General features: G+C 37.3%; 1 protein-coding gene across 2 annotated transcripts in view; it reads right to left on the reverse strand.

The window, feature by feature from the left end:
* Positions 1-23,980, reverse strand: part of UNC5D (unc-5 netrin receptor D) — a 377,196-nt gene that overhangs the window by 70,297 nt on the left and 282,919 nt on the right. For both annotated transcript variants that reach the window (XR_015695566.1, XM_087706239.1), the window contains exon 7: positions 17,478-17,642. Coding sequence is in view for 1 of the 2 variants with exons in the window: in XM_087706239.1 (XP_087562365.1) it covers positions 17,478-17,642 (165 nt within the window). In the remaining variant the exon portion in view is untranslated. The remainder of the gene's footprint in view (positions 1-17,477; positions 17,643-23,980) is intronic.

The raw sequence follows: 23,980 nt of genomic DNA on the forward strand, positions 1-23,980 counted from the left end.
CTTGCATTCAGAAGTTGTGGAGGTTGGACAGCCATTTGTCTGGAATGGTATAGGGTCTCTTGTTGAGCAGGGACTACAAGACCTCCAATGTCCCTTCCAACTTGGTTAAGAAGGATTGATTGAACTAAAAGGCTTGCACAAGATAGATTGCTGAATTTCAGATTTTTCACCAACACTTTGCAGTTCATATCCCATGTTTGCTGAACAGGAGAAATGGGTGGCCAAGGAAGCCATAGATTGATAGACAAGTAATAATAATTTCAACCCTTTTTCAACAAGAAACTATACCCACAGTCACCATCTACCACCATCTCATGAAATAATTTGAAGTGAGAATGTCTCTTTGGTAGTGCAAAGCAGTTTTGAAGAAGTTAAAAAACAAAATTCTGCATGCATTAGTTTTGTATCTTCTTTCAACTGAGTCATTTATAATTAGCCTGATGTTAACATTTTAATAAATATACAGTATATGTACGGTATATTTTTCAAAAATGGGGCATTAGAAAACACATATACAAGAGAGAAGTTTACTTTGGGGGTTTATTTCATGAAGAGGTTTTCTGTTTAAAAAGAGAAAAGGGGAGAGAGGGGTAGTGGGTAGAGAGGGAAAAAGAGAAATATACACTTAATAAACAATCAAAGAATGCATTTATTTTCTAGATTAATTTCCACTCAGGTGTATACAATAAGTGAAACATTTCCATTGACTGCTAACAAAACCTATTTTGGGGGAACCTTCCTGCTTCCATTTATATAAATATTCATTACTATCTTTTGGATTGAATGTATGTTATTTCATTTTCATTTTGCTAGGGATAGGGGAGGGTTTTTATTATTTTAGAGAATTGTCATTTTAAACAAACAGATTGTGTGAAAGACTATAGATTTGGGGCAGTAATGGTTTTCTCTTACCTTTGCTATCAGTTTGGAACTGGGATCATGCTCCCGCGTGGTGCTTCTGCACATACACAGAGCATCCGTTATAAAGTCTGGGCAGGTGGGTGGAGCCTCCCACAGCTGCCGCTACCAGTTCGTCTGAACCGGGGCAAACTGGGAGAATACCACCTCTGATTTGCGGGTTAAGTCAGGACTACTTATCTTGTGGTCAACCAGGTTTATATATGATAGTTTTCAACAGGAGGCAGCTTCTTTTTCTTAAATAGTTTTTATTAAAGAAAGCACAACAAGAAAAAACAAAAGATACATAAAAATATAAAGTAATTATACAGCCTTCTGTATCAGCTATTCATGTTTAGCCTTTATAGTTCTCCATTCTGCATTGCCTTCCTATTGATTTTACCTTCTCCAATAATATAATAACAGTAGTACTAACACTTATCATAACATTAATTGTTCATATCACCATATATTTACATTCCCTATTTTCTGTTTTGGCTTCTGTTTTCTAGCCACTTATAAATTGTATTCCATATTTTATAGAAATCCGATTCTTCTCTTTCTTTTAGTTCTATGGTCATTTTGTCTATCTGCACACTCAAGTACTTTTCTAATTATTGTTTCATCTGCGGGTGTATTGATTTTTTTCCCAGTTTTGTGCGATTCATGGTCCATCCCTTTTTCCTTTTTGCCTCTCCTTTCCATTTGATTGTTAATGAGTTATGGTCCGCCCACATGTTTGGTGTTATTTCTACTTCCTCTACACCCTTCTCCATTTCTGGGTCCATGTCAATCCTGGTGTGAAGTTTCCAAAAGATGCCCTATGTAAATTACGAGCCTCAGGACAAAGTTCAAAAGAAATCCAGTCATTTATTAGGAGCAATATTTTGGCATTTTCTTCTGCTGTGGAGCCAAATCTGATTTCCATTTAATGGCGTCAGAACTTTAACCCAGTGTCTCCCCTAATCTGTATCATAGTCTGTATCATAAATCACATCAACCAATGAGGTACTGCAGCAGGCTATGAACTTTCACGTCTCACACGCCTGCTGAGATCCGATTCTGGCCAAATGTATGCATGGAATTCTTCCTTCCTTCAATGTCAACTTGATAATAGTCATGGAAACACTTTACAAGTTGACACCTAGACCATGAATTATGGGGGTTTGAAAAGAATGTGTATTGGCTCCTCTGTGGGTTGATTTCTCTCCAGACATCTTTTAGATTTAATTCTCAGACCATTTCAAAAAATGCATTTGGTAGTGTTCTCCTTTTAGGTTTATATATGATAGTTTTCAATAGGATGCAGCTTCAATATTTTCAAATATACAGGTTCCAACTGACAAACCTAACCAAACATTCAAGCAGGCACATTCGAGACGATCCAATCTGTTAATGCAAAACTTTATTGCATACATCATTTCAACACTGATGAGGGCAAAAACAGATCTAGCTAATTCCTGCCAAACTGACATAATTAAAGTATAGGATTCTCCCTCCCCTATTAGTGCAGATCACGTTGTCCAATTGAGTCTCATTGTATTTTTATGAGAAAAAAATCTTTGGCGTTGGCAAACACCCATTGGAGTATTCTTGGCTCTCATGCTCATCTTCTTGATGTGTGAAGCCCTCCACTCAGTTGGCAAGCTGAGACGTGACAATGGTTGCAACAGCAAAAGTACACTTCGAATATTGACAAGCAGACCCCCTCTTAAATACCCAGAAAAAAGTATGTTACTATGATTTATTCTGATAGTATTTATCCTGGGAGAGGCATTAGCTTCTGAGGGTATTTTGCATGGAATCTGCCTATTAAACTGTCTGCCTTAATATTGGAGGCCTTGATCCACCTCGCTTCTGAAATTGGATAGCCTCTGCATTGCACCAAGTATTGTAACTTTCTTTTAAAGTACCTAGTATCTAAGATTAACCACATTAGTGTCTTTCACTTCCCACTATAATCAGATCTGGGGCCTTAACTTAGAACCCTGGGCTAGTTTTAGCAAACTAAAATGGAATGGATGAACCTTTCCCAATATTTTGAGCAATTTCAGTTCTACCATGACTGGGTTGATCATCTTTACTATGGGGAAGGGACCTATGTACTTGGGGGTCAGATTTCTGCAAGGCAGCTTCATCTTTAAATACTGAGTGGACAGGTACATTCTGTCTCCTATGTGGAACTTCCTTTGGTGATTCTGTCTCTTATCAGCTTGCTTTTTCTGACTGCCCATATCTTTCACTAGTGTATTTTTTTACATTACCCCATGTTTTTTGGTGGGAATCTACTCACTCTGTTAAGATTACTGATGAGGGAGGGTATCTTGAGTACTCTGGCATGAGTACAAATTCCACACCTGTGGTTATTTTAAAAGGGATGAGTCCAGTACTACAATGCACCACATTGTTTTATGCAACTTCAACAAATGGCAGAAGTTCTGCCCTATTTGATTGTTGGGAGTTGACATAAAACAATGTAGGTACTATGCCACTATGGCATTGTCTCATTCAGAAGCTCCATTTGTGCTTAGATGGAACATAAATCTAAGTCTTTGAGAGGACCCTATTAGTTTTATGAATTCTTGTCAGTATATAAGAATTTATGAACTGGAATAGCCAGTTCTAGAATAGCAAGTCAATGGGAACTGTTTGGTGACTGAGACACAGGATTTGTTGTGAGCCATGTCATACAACTCAGAGCCTGGGCATGGCTTAGTTTAACTGTTCTGTGTATATAAAAGTTTGTTTGTCTTTAGTCCTTGCTTCTACCTCTTGTACTTGTACTTGCTATTTCTTCTTCTCTCTACCACATTGCAAGAGCTGCATGGGTATTGTATACATGCATCATGTTTCACATTATTGTATGTAAAGAAGTTTCTTCTATAAATGAATCCTGCTGAATTATTTACTTGCTGGCTGGATAGCTACAGACTAACAATTCTCACCAGAATTTCACTACAAATTGGATTCCTCTGTCCAAGATGATGCATTTTGGCACTCCATGCTTTTCTGTCACTCAGTAATTATTGCTCAAACATGTAAACTAGTCCAAGGCATCATACATAATGCATGGCAGATAATTAGCTGGCAGACTCTTCAGGGTAGAACTATACATTACAAGCAATTCTTGATGAAGATTTTCTTCTAGATAAATGTAGATTCAAGGGATGCTTTATCAGCAAAGCAAGTAATGGGTGTCTGGGTTTCTAAAAGTTATTTATTTAAAATATTAATTTTTGGTTAATTTAATTGAAATGAACTTCTAAATGTAAGCATAGACTATTCATAGATATCACATATGTATTATGGAAGTGAATTGCTACAAATTTTAAAAACAAAACCATAGCAAACCATTTAAATAATCATGGCAAGTGAAATTACATACATACATACATACATACATACATACATACACACACACACACACACACACACACACACACACTCCAATTATCCAGATCGTTATATTCTTCCTTATTACCCGTAACTATTTATGAACTCTGCCATTGATTCTGAAATAGGTAGAACCACCAATATTCAGTATGTTATGCAATGAATTAATACATTTGTACTTGTTTCTCCTTTTGCCATTCACTTCACCTACTTCTTTCATTGTCATTGTCTGTTTGTTTTTTGAATGTAAACACATAACAGACAGGAATTTAGCAAACCTTTCTAGAGTAAGATGCAAAAGACCATTTTTATACAGAAAAAAGGCAACCCTTCTAATGACCAACAGTCTGGTTTCCTGCAGTAAGTGTTACAAGTGAACAGTGGTCTTGCAAATGGTCTTAATTTTTACATGAGATTCCAATGGATTAGCCCTTTCTAGAATATATAAACACACGAGCAATAACTCCAAAGTCATGTATATTATGTTTGCACAATCTTTTCTGATAAATAACTTTGTAAAACCTACCTAGCTTAATCAGAGATTTGAGTTGTTCAAATCATGCTCTGGTAGAAGCTTTTCTATGGTATTGAGGTATACAAATTGTTAAGTATTTTTCAATATGAAATAAATTTTTGCAAATAGCCAGCCATAGTCCAGCACATTTGTGCAGTGTAATATTCTCTTGGGCAGCAACATCATCAATCCTTTGCTTGACAATTTTCTTAGCATCTGGGCCTGCTTGTGCTAGAAATCGCACTGAAATTCCACATTGTAAGGTGGTTTTGAAAAATCGGGAAGCCCAAGTACATGCAGATTTGTGACTGAACAGGTGCAAAGTTCCCAGATAGTTGATAAGGCACATTAGAGAAGAAGAACTAGCTATGATTTTTAATGAACATGATTTAAAAAGTGAAATCCAGGAACCTGATTCTGAAAAAAACCACATCTAAGTTAAAAAAAATATTTCATCTATTGGTTCTTCATCCAGGGCAGTGCAGTGGCTCAATGGTTAAGATGCTGGGCAGCTCAGGTTTGAGACCCCAGCACCATGCAATGGTGTAAGCTCCTATTACTTGCCCCAGCTCCTGCCAACCTAGCAGTTTGGAAGCATCTAAATGCGAATAGATGAATAGGTACCACAATAGACCAACATGGGCTATGTTCTAAGCGGGACCTCGCCCAGATCTTCACCTTGATGGGAAGCTGCTACTGGAAAATAGACAAGCCGCACACAGTGCTGCAGCATCTGAAGCAGGCCCTGGAGGTGGACTGCACCTTCCTGCCAGCCTTGTACCAAGCAGCTCTCTTGTACCACCAACTGGGACTCACCGAGGCCGAACTGGAGGTTCTGCTGCTGCTTTGTCAGGCTCTGGATAGTCCTTCACAGGTAGCCCTGGAGTCCCACGACCCCCATTTCCTCATCCGAACAGAGCTGCTCATCAGCGGATGCCATCCGGCTGCTTTTCTTACCCCAAGCTGCCCATCAGGAGTTAAATACATGCTGGCCAAGAGGTGTTTGCAGGCAGAGAGGGCAACAGAGGCTGCAGAGCATTACCTGGACTTTCTGGTGCTCTTTCCACTTTGGTGGAAAGTTAACAGTGCTCCTTAATGTCATGCTGGCCACATGACTGTGGAAATGTTTTCAGACAGCACTGGCTCAATGGAGATGAGCCATAACAAACTATTTAAATAATTATGGCAAGTGAATTTACAAATACAGAAGTAGTCTTAATACAGGGCAAGGGAGAAATGTCACAACAGTAGTCTGAATAAGATTGCCTATAAACATAGTTGAATGTGAGGAGCATTCTACAGAAGAGTATTCGGCGACTTCAGCTAGTCCAGAATGCGGCCGCGCGAGCGATTGTGGGTGCACCTCGCTTCACCCACATAACACCTATCCTCCGCGAGCTGCACTGGCTACCTGTCGATCTCCGGGTACGCTTCAAGGTGCTACTTGTCACCCATAAAGCCCTTCATGGTAGTGGATCTGGGTACTTGAGAGACCACCTACTGCCAATTACCTCCACGCGACCTATTAGATCTCATCGATTAGGCCTCCTCCGAGTTCCATCTGCCGGTCAATGCCGACTGGCAACTACGCGGAGGAGAGCCTTCTCGGTGGTAGCTCCGACCCTATGGAATGATCTCCCCGTGGAGATTCGTACCCTCACCACCCTCCAGACCTTCCGCACAGCCCTCAGAATCTGGCTATCCCGTCAGGCCTGGGGCTAAGACTGTAACCCGCCCGAATGGTATGAATGTTGTGTTTTTTAAATTATGTATTGTCTTATATGTTAAAAGTTTGTCTCCCCCTCCCTTTTGGGTTGTGAGCCGCCCTGAGTCCCCCCAGGGAAAAGGGCGGCATACAAATAAACTTTTACAATTACAATTACAATTACAGATGCTTTAATAAACATGTGAAAGTAAAGACAGAACTTATTAGAATCATTCTTTAATCAAAGCCTGGAAAACAATTCATAATGCTTTTCCTATCTTTTAATGAAACACTATGAGTTTCTTACGGTCAGATCTGACATCAAACTACATGAATATTACCAACTTCAACTTTCTCATTCTGGCCATCAAAATTGCACCTAAAAGCACTCCACAGAGAAACAAAAGCCATTTCCCCCCAAAATGTGAACATCCAAAGATTCACAATTTTTTTTAAAAAAAAATCAGAACAAAATGAAACCACATTTCATTAGCAAAAAAGATAGCAATCTATATGATTGCCAAGCCACTCGCACTCAATCACATGGCTGGCAAGCCACTCCCACCCAGTCACATGCCTGGCAAGCCACTCCCACAAAGCAGACCACACCTACAGAAGAGGTTCTAAAAATTTTTGAAACCCACCACTCATACATACATACATACATACATACATACATACATACATACATACATACATAATTATTGTATCTTTTCTTCTGACTCCTTTTTTGCACTTTTAATTTTATTGTTCAAGTAGTTTTTCCCAGGGCTTCTCCTAGTCTCTTCCCACTAATCCCCTCTTTGCCATTTGATTGATTCTTTTTGGGGTACATTCTCCCCTGCCTATCTTTTTTGTGCCACTGTAAATCCCAGTGAAATCAACTAACTATTTTTTACTTTCAGGTCCTTTTTCTTCAATATTATTTTCTTGTTCTTCATTTATACTCCTTTTAATTCCCTTCTCCTCTGTTTCCTGATCTGTGTTCTCTAGCTGAATTTCTGACTTTTTACTGCCTTTTAAAGTACATCCAAGGCTCCATATTGCCAATTTAACAAATTTAACAATTTTTAAGACTTTTAAATTATATCACATTTAATTAGAACTTAAAGTCCATACAATCCTTTTTTATTTTCAGATTCTAATGTCCAATTTTAATATTAGTCCAATCCAATCCAAGTCAAAAAATTATTATCTTCCATGGCCATAGAAAATTGAAACCAAGCAATGTAGAAAAACAAACAGTCCTTAGAAGTCCTCACAGTTCCAAATTATCTTTTCTGGTAGTCAAGGTCAAGTTCCACAGCTGCACTTTCTCTTCTATCTTTCACAAAGTATTGTAGTACTCTCTTCCCACCAGCATATGACTCTCTCAAACTGCCATACACTCAAACCAGCTGATTGTCTAAACTGTCAAAAACATTTTCAATCCACATTAAAAAAAAATTCCCTGGGGTTCTTTCCTTTTTATTATTTGTAGTTTCTCCAAATCCAATTATATAAACAAGAATATTCTTGGGCTTTAGTATTTTAGCGTCTGCTTTATCCTTCTTCCTCCATGGAATTTCCCAAATGCTAATTAGCCACTAATTTCAGCTCTGAGACCCTTTTAAAGACCAAATTCAAAGTTTTCTTTTACCTTTGAGTTGGCCAATCACTCACCCAGTCCCAACACTCCATTCCAACATTGCTCCTCCTCAAAAACTTAGTCCGTTGCCACAGATTCAGAACGGCCATCAGTCTGAAGAGCTTTCTCTCACTATCGAGGAACTTTCCAGTTCCTCTTGGTCTTCTGAGTTGCCTTTCCTTCTTTCCTATCCCTACAGGATGGTTCCGGTCCAAAGACACACACCCCTGACAGCAGTTTGTCCAGCTGGATTTTTGTGGAGCTCATTGGAGCCCACTATATTTCCAACTGGTCTCACCGTGACACTTCCGGTTTCCATGAAGATAGGAGAGGTTTCTGTGGGGCAAGGGGGAGGGAGAGAAGGGGATAGGATAGGGGAGGATTCTGTGGGGCAAGGCTGAGGGAGAGAGGGGAGAGGAGAGGCTGATTATAAATACTCATTCATTTTCAAGCTGTAAGTATTGATTTATCAAGCCCAATCACATAGTTTTGTAGTGGAGCATGGGTATTCAGCTAGTAAAGAATAAGATACAGATTGCCACAAGATAACAGGAATAGGAAAAAAAAGATTCATGTTAGGATGTGATGGAAATATGATGAATATTCTGAAGTGAAAGTTTCTTGTCTACTTTTACAACATAGGAATGACTATGCAGTCCCATACTTCTGCCCTTTTTTAATTTGTGGGTTACAGCACATTTACTAGGGAGCAGTGGAATTCAGATTTATTTTAGGATATTAATTCCACCTTTCTCTCCCATTCTCATTACAAGCATCTTGTTTGATAAATTGGCCAGGGTTCCTTTCTTACCAATGCATATTTTATAAATAAAATAAATATACAAATGCCTAACCTATGATCACATACCTATAAAATATGTGTGCATCTCCATATCATAAAGAAATATGAAAAGACCTCCAAATAAATATATCCAAATCTGACATAGACTTGAAATTGTTTGATCCAACCATGCTTAATCAGATCATCTTATTCAATGCCAACTAAGAAATACTTAGATAAAAATATGATTATAATGTTTCTAGAACTGGGAAAAGGACATCTCATGGGTCATTCATAGTTCCCTGTCTTTCAGAATCTCCTCCCAGGTAGCAAAAAAAAAAAAAAATGGAGACAGAGTGTGAATTTCAAACATGGAAGTGTTAGTAGAGCTTTCACATAAGCTGCATTGCAAAATCCACTCTCTGGAGATGCAAGAAACACATGTTGCAGCCGCCAGAATTTTTCATTGATTAGTTACTTCACATTAAATTTAATAAGTGAGAAAAGTTCAAGAGAGCATAAAACTGTTTGCCAGACAATACTCCTATGTGCTGCCCCCTCTCTCCCTCCCCCTTGCTCCCTCTCTCACTTTCTTTTCTGTTTGAGCAGAGAATATATATATATGTGAGTGTGTCTATCTGTATGTCTCTGCATGTGTATAAATATATGTGCGTGTATGGATGTGTGTTTGTGTATTTGTGCATATATCCAGGTTTTTACAGGATGGCAAACTAGAAATGGAATCTCAAAAGCCCCAAGTTATCATAATGGTTTTCTTTTGAAGCAGTTTACCTTTAGCTGGGATTGTGGTCCATAAAGATGACCATAATCCGTTCAAAAGAAAAAGCTTGTGTCTAAGTAGCACAGCTAGACAAAAGTCAAGCTTTGCTTTCTATGGGCTTAAGTAAAAGACCGTATTTGAATCTGCCCATGTCTCAAGCATCTTTTGGTCTGTCTGATAGGATTTAACTACAAGCTTTTTGCTAAGTCTGTTGGATACATCAGGAGAAGCTGTTTGGATCCAAGGAAAATGGAGGTCGCCCCATACAATGCAACTTCAGTCAGAAAAAGAATAGAATTAAATTTGGTGAAAAAAAGATTTTATTTTATTGGAATAGTCCAGTGGTGGGTTTCAAAAATTGTTCGAACCTACTCTGTGGGTGTGGCCTCCTTTGTGGGAGTGGCTTGTTGCCCATGTGACCGGATGGGAGTGGCTTGCCGCCCATGTGACCGGATATGAAGATGCCGAGGACACTTGTCAGAACCACCTTAAATTACCTCACACAGCACTGGCATGCATAAGAATATGATGTAAACTTATTTTTTAAAAGGCATCTTTGGTTTGCGTTAAAACAACTTCAACACATGCAATGTTCTGATTGCACCACAAACGCAGTAGTCATCTTTACCTTTCACAGAGGCACTGAGTTTTATAAATATGAGCATGATAGTGTAGAATAATCATATCCAAGGACCAGTGGTTGGTTTCAAAAAATTTTGGAACCTCTTCTGTAGGTGTGGCCTGCTTTCCGAGTCCACTGGTGGAACCTCTTCTAACCGGTTTGGTAGATTTGATGAACCGGTTCTACCGAATAGGTGCGAACTGGTCTGAACCCACCTCTGGAATAGTCCCAATAGCCAATGAAAACATTGATTATCCCTGTGGCGAACTGAGATGCCATAAACACAAGAGGCAGAATCAGACAATCCTTTGTCAATAAATAGATCTAAACACTTCTGGACAACTGTAAGCCAAAATATGGTCCAACCGAGGTTTCAAGACAATGTTCTCAGTACATTTAAGCAATTTTCAAAGTTAATTGGCAAGTATTGCTAATTTTTACCACAAGTCAAATTCTCTGGATAACCACAGGTAGGCTGAATCAGACTGTGTTCCAATATTTGAATGAGAATGGGGGAAAAAAGTCTCTGATCTCAGAAGGTCCTGGTGTTGGTTTGTTTTTTTGAAGTAGGGTTGGGTTTAGTAACTGAATACAAAATAAAAATGAAACAAACGAACAAGACAGTAAATGTAAAAGAAAAAAATAAAAATAAAAAACCCAAGAGGAAAAAAACACACCCATGTGATTGGATACAGGAACATATTTAAAAAGATCTACTTATGCATTTAAAAGAGTAGTACCCATAGTTTCATTGTAATCAACCATAGGTCTTTCATTTTGATAAGTAATTTGTTCATAAATGTCTAAGGAACAACCACCTTTTAGATCACTGAGTAAGTTAGGAACATATATTTCTATTTCCAAAGCTGAAGAATAAATCATTTAGCTATAAGTAGGGCACAGAAAATTCATGGCATTTTTTGAAATGTCAGATTTTTATGAAATAGAAATATAGTTCTAAAGGAGATAATGACTGAAAATATTAAATATATGCAATAGTTTATTCCCCAAACACAGTGCGGTAGAACAGTCGTGCAACGCTTCACAAACATATGTTTTATTGAAACAGCAACATTATTTATTCAAGACTTTTCTTTCAAATGCAAGAGAATCTATTAAGTACAAAATAACAGAATAAGAGAGATCTAAGAGAGGTCTTCTAGTGCAACCTGCTGCTTAAGAAGGAGATCCTATACTGCCCAGTCTCTTCTTAAAAGCATTCTAGGTTGCTTCTCTCCTTGATTAGTTTGTATCCATTTTTTTTCGTCTTGCTTCTGATGCTTTGAAGAATAGATTGACCTCTTATGTTATTCTCTTGTTCTGAGTATCAGGTAGAAACAGCCCAATTAACAATCTGGATCAGTGGATTTTGACAGGGAAGATTTTAAAGCAAAATCTTATTCGGTTATTACTAAAAAGCTGAAACTAGTGTATGAAATCTGCTGGTTTATATACTCATATCTACAGTTTATATCTATAGATACTAGAGCCGAGGTGGCGCAGTGGGTAGAGTGCAGTACTGCAGGCCACTTCAGCTGACTGCTATCAGCAGTTCAGTGGTTCAAATCTCACCGGCTCAGGGTTGACTCAGCCTTCCATCCTTCCGAGGTGGGTAAAATGAGGACCCAGACTGTGGGGGCGATATGCTGACTCTGTAAACCACTTAGAGAGGGCTGAAAGCCCTATGAAGCGGTATATAAGTCTAACTACTATTGCTAACTGCTATAGAGTGAAAATATTTATATGGTAGAAAATCACTCCTTTTTTTTCTTTCATTTTTTTAAGCCAACACTGTATGACAGACAGGAAGGCACCAAGATGCTTCTTACCTGTTGTCCTCTTTAATCTAAAACTGTGATTTGGTAAAGGAATCTTAATAGCAAGTGCTCAACATGAATCCACAAAGTGAGATATAAATTTGCTTGAAAACAGCTGCTCTGGCTTTTAGTAAGCCTGGATGAGGTAACTGCTTAACAGCACAAGGAATATTGACAGGAAATGCGTTACTTTTGGCTGATTGGAATCGATTTGCCAAATCCCTAAAATGAGAGCAATCCAACACCAGATGCAGTTCACACTTGTTCAATGCTGGAAGATCTTACAAGAAAAATGAATGAATGAATGAATGAATGAATGAATGAATGAATGAATGAAGGAAGGAAGGAAGGAAGGAAGGAAGGAAGGAAGTCAAAGAGTGCCTTTGTAATCCCTTTTTCTTCTTCTTCACTGCTGATAAATGTTGTCCAAAGTTTATATAGTTGTAATATAACGTTCTCAAATATGCCAATGAAAGGGAAGAATATAAACAAATAAAATGGTTGTAGTTGTATCACTTGTTTTACAATGCATTTACAGTGACAGTTTATAAATCAGCACTTTAGATTCTGGCTTATGTGGTAATGAAGCTGGTAAAGTCTAGTTGGTTCCAGAGCACCAAAAAATTACTTTTCTTGTGTGGGGGAGATTATCTTTTTCTCTAGTGACAGCCTAAGAATTAATATTGCAATTATAAGATATATACTATAAGAAATGTTTTCTTCTACCATCCATAAATTTGACATATACAAGAAGGGTTTCTGTACTCATAATAATGTAATTATGTAAAACCTTTCCATACAAAATGAGGAAATGGTTAGCACACATACCATGGGAGAACATTGTTATAAGCCCTCAATCTTACTTAGACTAGATAGGCAGATAATGGGACTGATGGCCACCGGACACCTCGGCAAATCTAACTTAATTGATTCTACAATTTTCAGGCTTATGCAACTGAATGTATAAGTATCCCTGCATTTCCTCAACCTTTTAAGTATTTGAAGGCTCATCAATGGTGGAGGTAAACAAGGAAAGCCAAGTTAGTTCTGTACTAAGAGTTGGTTCATTCCAATTTCCACATTACTCTTTTGGGCACTGCATGTCAAAACAACTAAATTCAAAGACAGTTTTTCCCTGTGCTGTTACTCTGCTGAACACTTAATTTCCACAGCACTATCTTAGGCCTAAGAAATTTACCCATGTAGTAAGCTGTACTGCTATTATCATCTTTCTCATCTTCTCATTTTTCATCTTCTCACCTTTCCTATTATCTTCCCCTATTGGTATCTTATGATTTATCATTTGTTGTTTGTATCTTATGGTGAATGATTATAACTATGATTTATGATCTATGGCCTATCACTTTATTGTTGTATGTAAACTGAGAGCTTATGCGCTAGAGACAAATTCCTTGTATGTCCAATCACACTTGTCCAATAAAGAATTCTATTCTGTTCCTTTCTATTCTGTTCTGTCCTATCCTCCTCTGCTCTGCTCTACTCTTAGAATTATGTAATTGGATACATATAATATCCACATATATGTCTGTGTAGAATTCTTCTGATACTTTCAAATGTCTATATAATATTGTTGAATGTGTACTGAAATGGAAAAATTCTCCATGACCCTATTTATGAGTAGAGACCACTCAATCTGCTTGAGCCAGTATGGTAGGGTAGAATATAAGCAGCTTTGCATAGACATATAATAAATGCTGAACCAGTAATGATGTCAAATGTCAATCATAACATGGATTAGATTTTTTTATAGTGAGATAGGCAGAAAAATAAAAAGGAGGTCAATACTAGTCAGTTTGTGTGGTTAGCTACTTTTCCATTTCCACCTGAAAATACAAGTGCTCATTTAAGATAACCATCTGAGTCAACATCTTCAAATGCTTAAGCATTAAGGAGGCTTACTTATATTTACTCCTTCAACACATAAATTATTATTACCTTTTCATAGACACACACTTAATCTATTTATTTTTGAGACTCTCTGTAGAGTTTCAAAAGATAGCTTAATGCCAATGTGTACATTTGTTTGGCAATGCAAAATAAAGTGGTTTTTCTTTATCGCTTCATACAATGATAGAAATAGAAAGAACAGTCAGTACCATGGTTAGCAAAGATCAAACGAAAACACAAAAACCCATCCCAAAAATTATTTCTCAACTCAAAATCAGCCAGGGATTCCAGTATTTAAAACCAAAACAAATCCAACCCAACAACCATATATTTTTCAAGGACTGCTCTAGTATGCTACCGAGTTCATATACATACATAACTATTATGAAGAATGCAACAAGAAAATTACCAGTCTTCATGAGAGAATAATTCCTGTAAACCTTTCATGGGGAAAAGGGAAGGAGGAGTACATTACCCAAACTAGATAGCATCATCAGTGCTAGTTAAAAGGAAGGAGCTAACCCCAGGCAAAACTTGGCACCCATAACTCTGGAATAGGAAACATAAATATTCTGACTAGAAGAATGAAAGAAAAAAAAAAAACAGTAGGGAAAATATAGGCTGGCACATACAGTAGAACCTCTGGTCACAACCAAAAGGAGCCGAGGTGGCACAGAGGTTAAATGCAGCACTGCAGGCTACTTCAGCTGACTGCAGTTCGGCTGTTCAAATCTCACCGGCTCAGGGTTGACTCAGCCTTCATCCTTCCGAGGTGGGTGAAATGAGGACCCAGACTGTGGGGGCAATATGCTGACTCTGTAAACTGCTTAGAGAGGGCTGAAAGCCCTATGAAGCAGTATATAAGTCTAACTGCTATTGCTACTGCTATAATTTGTTCCATAACTTTGATCACAAACTGATTTGGTTGTGATCTGGACCTAATTTTGGAAATTTGGCGCTTACAAAAAAAATGGTGTGGAAAGGGAAATCGGCTGTGAAAAAAATGTGAATGTTTTGGTTGGAACCCAAGTGGGTCATGGTCAGAAGTGTTTGTGACCAGAGGTTCTACTGTAGTGAGGATGAGGTGAGATGTAAGCATTACATAGAAGCATTAGTAGTTTAATCTAGGCTTTTGTATGAATAGGGAGCTAGTGCCACGACACACAATCTCATGTATTTCCTCCTTTTATTAAAAATGAACATTGTAGGAAGAAACTCCTGCCTATAGGATCTGAGCAATCCTGAGAAACTCACAACAGTGGGAATCTTAAAAGATGGTGGAAACCTTGATGAGAGATTTTTTAGCAGAAGATACCATGGATGGTCTATCAAAGAAGTCTCTCATTGGCAAGGATGCAAACTCAATGGTCTTTGAGGTCTCTTCTAACTCTCTTCTTTTGGTATCCATGACAGCTAATGTGCAAAGTGCAGATAACTACACAGAAACACCAAGGATTACTGAAGACAGCCTATGGTGAAGAGTTCATTTCATGCTCAGCAGGACAATTAAGTAGAAACGGCATGACTGATTCACAACCACATGCCTCAATATATGTTATTTCTGTATACATTGAAAGATGTGTAAAAGAAACTGTACCTCTTATACCGCAGGAACAAACATCATGCTTATTTGTAAGGTGTTTTAAAATAATTAATCTCTCCTGCCTGCTCGATCAAGAGATTTTCAAACAGTGAATAATACTGTATTGAGTGTAGTTACTGGATCCCTGAGCAAATAATCCAATTTTGCCTCTGATTTGGGGGGAGGGGGAGAGATTTCAGATACAATACATCAACATTCACTTAAATATTAATTCTGAGAGTGCACTTGTTCAGAAATGTTCTTTGGGAAGTAAAAATTCACATTTCTATCTATAATAAGGAAGTCCTGATGAATTCAGTAAGACTGAGCTACATACACATATCCTAGTTGTCCCCAACCTTGAACCACCAACATTTATAGGATTGCAATACCCAGTTAACACAGCTAACATTTAAGATCTTTCCATCCCCGTGGTCTGAGAGATCACAACATCTACCAACACATGCTAATATAGGATGATAACATGAGCAATCCTCTAGTCTTCACTTTCATCCCACTAGAAGCAGAGGTTGAGATATTCTCTCTCTCTCTCTCCTCTCTCCCTCCCTCCCCTCCTGTCTTTCTTTTGCTCATTCTCTCTTCTCTCCCCATCACCATTTTAGGTGTTGAGGGCATTGCTCCTTCAGGAAGAAAATGTTGATGAAGGACAAAGAAAGACAAAGTCATATCTGGATCTAAACATGGGTGAAGACATCATATTTTTCAATCCTTCTCTCAATACTCTTTAAATCAATTTCTGACTCCCTCTTTCTTTTCCTTCACTGTTTTTCCATAACAAGCTAATGGGGAGTGAACAGGCTGAGTGAAAGTTGATAAAATTAGGCCAGAGACTACATGAAGCTCTAAGGCAACAGGATGCCAATATTAATAAAAAGAATAAGGCCTTTAACCATGGAAAGAGATGGGGGAATTTTTCATACACATAACATTGGCATACAGAAATACAATTTATTTTCCTTCACTTATATTCTCAAATTAGAAAACTGTGTGCAGCTTAATGATCATTCAGCTATGGACATGGGGAAGAAGGAAGTTATCTCCCAGAATATGTGATCTTGCTTTGACATAATCTGTTTTTGCAGCAATGAGTCATACTGGACTAGCCTAGTTAATACCAGATTAATTATTCACCCTCAAGAGGAATCCCTTCTAGCCAATGTAACTCTTCCCAGGAACTTCAAAGGGTTTGAGCTCCAAAGAAAAATTCAGATGAAATCAAATAAATGAAAGCTGCAAACATATGCAATTCATCAGCTCCTAGTGGAAAAAGTGGACTTCATACAATTATCATCAGTCTCTAACATCAGTTATTCACTAGATAGATATGTGGCTATGAAGCTTATAAGGATGCAAGAAGGTAAAGAAGGAAGGAAGATAGGTTTGAAAAGTTTGAGATAGAAGTAGTTAAATTGCCAAAGGATGCAACTAAACTGGAGTTACAATTAAGCAATTGAAAGGGGCTACTTTAAGAAGGTTTTATTCATTTCCTGATTCCAAATAACAGGAATGTACTACCAAAATTTGTTAATTGTTGCAGGAGCCAATTTGAGTCAGTCACCAAGACCAGAGGTTTAGTTTTAGGAGCTTTCAACATTTGGGCACAAGAGAAGTTCCCTGGGATGGGGTTCTAGCTTGGAAGACTAAATCCAATCTGGTCCCAGTGTGTGACCCAGATTGGATTCTGCAACATTATCCTGGGACATGTATATTTGTCTTCTTTGATAGTTGTGCTTAGAATTGGAGTTTGCAAAGAGGAATCAAAGCTCACACATGGCTAGAGATTATTCAGCCCTCATTTAATAGATGAGTTTCACAGATGCATGACTTACCTTGGATGCAAAGGCCTTCCGTACAGTTCTCTGATTCTTGATTTGGACCTTCACAGAATTTTCCACCATTCCGTGGAGGTGGAGAAGTGCATTCCCGGATCCTCAAGTGCTCACACTCAGGGCTGCAGATGGACCATTCACTCCACACACCCCAGGCACCATCCACTAATGAGGAGAGAGAGTGATAAATGGTAGATTTCAATACAAGACATTTGAACTTATATGGAGATTCTCAGTCATCTAGTAATGGTTGTCCCAAGCGTGCTTTTTCAAAAGGCAACTGGACTTTTTTTGTTTTCCCTTGAAAACATTTCATTTCTCATCCAAGAAGCTTCTTCAGTTCTGATTGAAGTCCTTCCATTTTCCAACATTCAGTCAGAACTTCTCTTTTTTGAAGAGAAGTGAAATATTTTCAAAGAAAAACAAAGAAAGTCCAGTTACCCCTTAAAAAAGCACCTTTGGGAGAAGACATTTGATCCAGAGATAGTTTGAATCATTCAAACTGAAATGAAATAATGACATTGTTTGGTCCTTCCACTTTTTAAAACAATGCATGCATTTTCTTATCTAGCTGAATTTCCTTTCCTGCTCCTCCTAATTGGCAACATTCATATCTCTAACTTCAGTCTTATATTCCCATGTTCCTCTTAGCTTTAAAACAAATATTGATTCCCAATGTTGCACTATAAATAAAGCCAAATATCTGTGGAAAACTTCATTCCTTCCGCATTAACCTTCACTTCCTCCTTCTACTGAGCCTCCCCATGTCTGTTATATGCAGCATTTTAGGAGATATAAGATCCATGGAGGAGAAAAACACACTGTTAATAATGTGCAAAGGCGGCACAGGTATTGGACTTCATATAATGGCATTAGGTACAGTAAAATTGGGAACCATTTGAGTTTGATGATGATGATAGCTTTCATGGTGGTGGTGCTGATGGGGACTTTGCCAAAGAAGATAAGAGAAAAGGAAGATATTAGATTCTAAGTGTTGTTGCTCCTAATCCAATTTGGGAATGAGCCATTTTTTAAAGGCCAGTGCTGAATTGGTGATGCAATGGCATGATTTGAATGGGTGGTCAGCTTTTCATTCTTTGTGGAATTGAATGAATGCATGTGGTAATTCTGGATTTTTGTCCAGTCTGACTTCAAATCTTTCATGTTCTAATGCAATGATGCTGTCTTAGAACAGGAAAGCTGGATTTGACTCTCCGAGTTCCCATTTTTTATGTCTACATGGCTTTTCATTTTTGGCATTTGTCCTTACCCATTCAGATAAGTTAGACTGCAATCTTAGACTGCAATCTTCTAAATACTAAATAAGCCCTAACAGTTTTACATGATAATCTGAATTGAGCTGTAAATTCCCACCTTTATATCCTCTTCAAATAACCATAATTCCACTCAACTCCAGATGCTGAGTATGCTCTCCGAACTTGAAAAGAAAAAGGTAATGGGAACTTGGAACTTGTGAAATGTTGGAATCTATACAAGAGAATATTTGCAGCTCAGGGTTGAACTATGGAGTCAGGTCTAGCACTGATGATGTTACCTAGTCTGGTAATGAAATATTTACAAGAAAATGACCAAGCTCAGAGCGCATGAAAGACTCTCCCGTGTTAGAATGTATCCTTAGTTTATAGAGGAAAAGCAGATAAACTATTCATGGAACACATGAACCAAATTTGTATTTAAAATTTAACCTTGAAATAAATTACTTCTCTTTTTCAATCTATTAGGGACTAGCAACCTGAGTCTGCAAAGATGAAGTGAGGAAAGCTAAGGCTCACAATGAAGAAAGGCTTGCCACAAATGTAAAAAATAACAAAAAAGCTTCTTTCAACAGGTTAAAAACAGGAAAAAGTCAAGGAAACAATTGGTCCATTGATGGGAGAAAGTGACAAGAAGGTGACAAGCAACAGGAAGAAAGCAGAACTACTTAATTCGTTTTTTGCATCTGTCTTTACACAAAGGGAAAAAAAAACAGTTCAAACTATCAAAAACAGCACCACAAAAAACTGATTAGGAACACAAGTTAAAATAGGAAAGAAAATGGTAAGTGAGCACCTGTCTACCCTAGATGAGTTCAAATCACCAGGACCAGATAGATTACACCCCAAGGTTCTGAAGGAACTGGCAGATGTGATTTCAGAGCCACTGAACTATATGTTTCAGAGATCCTGGAGCACTGGGGAACTGCCAGAGGACTGGAAAAGAGCTGATGTAGTTCCCATCTTCAAAAAAAAGGGGGGGGGAATAGATCCAGGAAATTACAGACCTATCAGCCTGAGGGAAGATTCTGGAAAAGATAAACAAGCAATGAATCAGTGAAAACCTAGAAGCAAACAAAGTAATAACCAAAAGCCAACATGGGTTTGTCAAAAACAGATCATGCCAGATTAATCTTATTGCATTATTTGACAAAGTGGCAAAACTAGTGGAACAGAGAAATGCTGTCAATATAATTTACTTGGACTTCAGTAAGGCATTTGATAAAGTAGACCGTAACCTACTACTTGACAAAATAGAAAAATGTGGGCTAGACAGCATCACCACCAGATGGATTTGTAACTGGCTGACCAACTGCGCTCAACATGTAGTCCTCAATGGAACTGCATCTACATGGAGGGTGGTATGCAGTGGGGTACCCCAGGGCTCTCTTTTAGGTCCAGTACTCTTCAACATATTCGTCAATGATTTGTATGAGGGGATAGATGGGAACTCATCAAATTTGCAGACAACACCAAGTTAGCAGGAATAGCCAACATTCCGGAAGATAGGCTCAAGATATGGAAGGATCTTGACAGACTTGAACATTGGGTGCTATCTAACAAAATGAAATTCAATGGTGAAAAAAGTAACACAGTGCCTACATTTAGGCAAGAAAAACAAAATTCACAGATACAGTATATGAGATACCTTGCTCAATAGTGGTGACTGTGAGAAGGATCTTGGAGTCCTAGTGGACAATCATTTAAATATGAGGCAGCGATGTGCTGTCAAAAAAGCCAACACAGTTCTAAACTGCATAAATAGAAAGATAGAATCAAGATCACGTGAAGTGTTAATATACTTTATAATGCCTTGATAAAGCCACACTTGGAATACAGCATCCAATTTTGGTTGCCACGATGTAAAAAAGATGTTGAGACTCTAGAAAGCGTGCAGAGAAGAGCAGCAGAGATGATTAGGGGACTCAAGGATAAAACATATAAAGAACGGCTGCTGGAACTGGATATGTCTAGTCTTATGAAAAGAAGGACTAGGGGTGACATGCTAGCTGTACCCCCTTTTGAAATTAATGTTATAAATGCCTCAATTCATGAATTTTATAATCTGGCTTGCTCTCACGCTTGATTATATGGTTCTAACATTGATCCCTCAAGTGGCTCTTGAATTTTTTGTATAATTCTGCTTGAATCCCATATGATCCTGGTGTTTTATTATTCTTTTGTTTTTTAATTGCCTTCATCTCTGTCATCATTATTTTATCATTTATCATTTCTCTAGCTTCATTTGTTATTATCGGCAGATCCCACTCTTTTAAGTACTGTTTAATATTTTCTTCTAATATGTCCTCTTGGCTATATTTTTTAAAAAGTTTTGGATGACATTTTTTCTCTCTGACTGGTGATGAAGGTTCCCCTTCTCATCCTCTAGTTGTTGTATTAATTTTTTCACTTTCTCTTTCTTCAATTTATACAACAACCATCTCCCTGGCTTATTAGCATTTTCGAAGAAATTTTATTTCATCATTCTAAGATTTTGTATCATTTCTTCTTACAGCATTGAATTAATGTTATGTTTCACTAGATCTTTTTCTCCTTTAATTTTATTATTATGTGGTTCTTCCTGTAGTGCACTTTCTAATTCTTTGAGTATTTTCTGGAGTGCCATTTGGTGTTTTTTCTTCTCCTTATTTCTTTGTACCACATTGTTAAACCCCGGATATATGCTTTAGTTGTGTCCCATAAATTTTGTAGCATTTTGTTCTTTCCGATTTTCCCTAAAAAATAATTTGAGTTCTTTTGCCATCATTTGCACATATGGTTTTTCCTTTTAGAATCCTCTGGTTTAATGTCCATCACATTCTTTTTATTTGTCCCTTCTATTATATTTTTAAGGGGTTTTGGTCAGCCCATGTTTTCAGCAAAATCTTTATTTCTTCTATATCACTAATCAGTTCTGGGTTCATCCATGCCATATCAATTCTCGACCAAGAGTAATGGGAGTTAGAGGAAAAGGTATATTGTTTTTAGTTCTCTCCATGCATCTTTTAGATTTATCTCCTGTATCATTTCAGAACATGTATTTGGTAGCTTTTTTCTTTTCTTCCTATTTTTTTATTACTCATATTGTCATTCTTAGTGTCCACCACTGCATTGAAGACACCTATTAAGTATATATTGTCCTATTCTAACTCTGTTATTTATACTAACTCTGTTAATAATACAATCTAATAGTTCTAAATACCAGCAAAAATCTATAAATATAGGTAATTTGAATCTGGATACACCTTACAAAAGTTTACCTTAGGTATTATTATATATTATCAATTATAATATTATAAATCTTATAAAAATTCTAACATTTAAGCACATCTGAAATATGTCTAAAGATCTATATAGTTAAATTTGTATGTTTCTATAAAGTCAATTTAAGAGTAATTATAAAGTATATATTTAGGATTCTCTAAATTAATTTTTTATAACATATGAGTATAGGTATACATATGACAAACTCTTCCTCTAATTTCTACATAACCTATTATGTGTACATAAATATAGGGATATAACAGAGTATCAAATAGATATAGAGATATGGAAATAAATATCCAATAATATATAATTAACAGATATATAGAATAGCTATACGATTGTATTTGTTTCTAAATTTATTGTTGTTAAATATAGTCCATTGTTCAAGTTCTAGTATATTAGAAAAGTCTCTGACATGCCTATTATAATCAGTAAATACCCACCCCTTTTAAATAGTGATTTTCTGTCCTTTGATATTACTATTGTGTCACCTCTTCTTTGTTTCTTTATTTCTAAGATGTCATCTCCCTCCTATTTAGCACAGTCACTGTAATTTCTCCAGCAAGAGTTTTCTTTCTGAACCAGGTATTTTTATCATAGTCTTAATCCCAGTTAATATCTTTCTTTAAGTTTTTCAAAAGGTGACCACTCAGGTCTTTCACTCACACCTTCCACGCAATCTCAATATCTGTCTCTACACTGCTTCCACTCCCACTGCCAAATCGCCACTTTTCCTCTGTCTCAGAGACTCACTCATCAGCTGATGTAGTTCGTATTTCTCAAAATCACGGAGAGTCAAACAAATGCCAAATTCCTTTTTGGCTATTTCCACCAATACTTCATGCTGTTTTACCATTTTTCTTTTCCTACTCCATTCAAACAGTCAGGTCATCACACCTCCAGATCTGCCATAGAGGTCAGTTTCTTTTGTGTCAAATCTGAGGGGTTCCCCTTGTAACGAGAAATTGCTCTTCTCTTCATTACCCCTGAGTTTCCCCTCTACACCGCTGATCACTCCAGGATCCAACTTCACCCCTAAGGACTTCCAAACAAGAAAAATCGGGAAAACTAAAGGGAGCCCCGTTTGTTTGCTCTGCACCGGCATGATTTCTGCTGGAAGCCCTATTCTATTCTATTCTATTCTATTCTATTCTAAGCTAGAACTTTTTCCTTTGACATAAAGCTTGCAGAGAAGTATGTCTCTTCTGTCTGTGCAACTACAGATTCATTGAAAGCTAGATCTGCCAAGAAGAATGAATATCCAATCTTTCTTAAAAAATAAATAGCTCGAAATGAAAATGTCTGAATGTGAATCTAAAGCTCAAAATTGCTCTAGAAGATTACAAGTCCCAAATTTTTATCATTTTACCAAAGGGAAAATGAAATAGCTTCTCTTCAGTTGTCACTCTTCCTGCTATTTCTGACTTTCTCAGATTCATTTGGGTTGCTTCATTTTGGTAAAAGAGGTAGGGAAAGATTGCCTGAAGCAAAATGAAAATAAAATAAAAAAATGATCTCAGAGAAAAATGCTGATTCATGTACAGCCTCAGCTGGAAACTTTGCAAAAACTTGCCTCAAAATTCAGCAACTTTTACATACTTCCACACCTACGAGATACACACAAAGTACCATTTTCAATAAAAAGTACAGAGAGCAACTAATATAGCAATTTCAGTTGCATGGTCATTCTGCTAAATTTCATTTCATGCCAATCTTAACAAATTGCCATCCTTGTATTTGTTATAGTTTTGAGAGGTGAATAGAATAGCAATAGTAACAACATAAGGGCAGTCCTAGACTTATGAACACAATTGAGCCCAACATTTCGGTTGGTAAGTGAGACAGTTGTTAAATTATTCATTTTACAATCTTTCTTGTCACAGTTGTTATTAAATTAGTAATATCATTGTTAAGTGAATCTGGCTTGCCCATTGACTTTGCTTGTCAGAAGGTCACAAAAGA

Source organism: Thamnophis sirtalis, unplaced genomic scaffold (assembly GCF_051295495.1).
Source record: "Thamnophis sirtalis isolate CommonGarterSnake01/CBP01778 unplaced genomic scaffold, rThaSir2_p1.2 scaffold_2, whole genome shotgun sequence".
In the NCBI taxonomy this organism is placed as follows: Eukaryota; Metazoa; Chordata; class Lepidosauria; order Squamata; family Natricidae; genus Thamnophis; species Thamnophis sirtalis.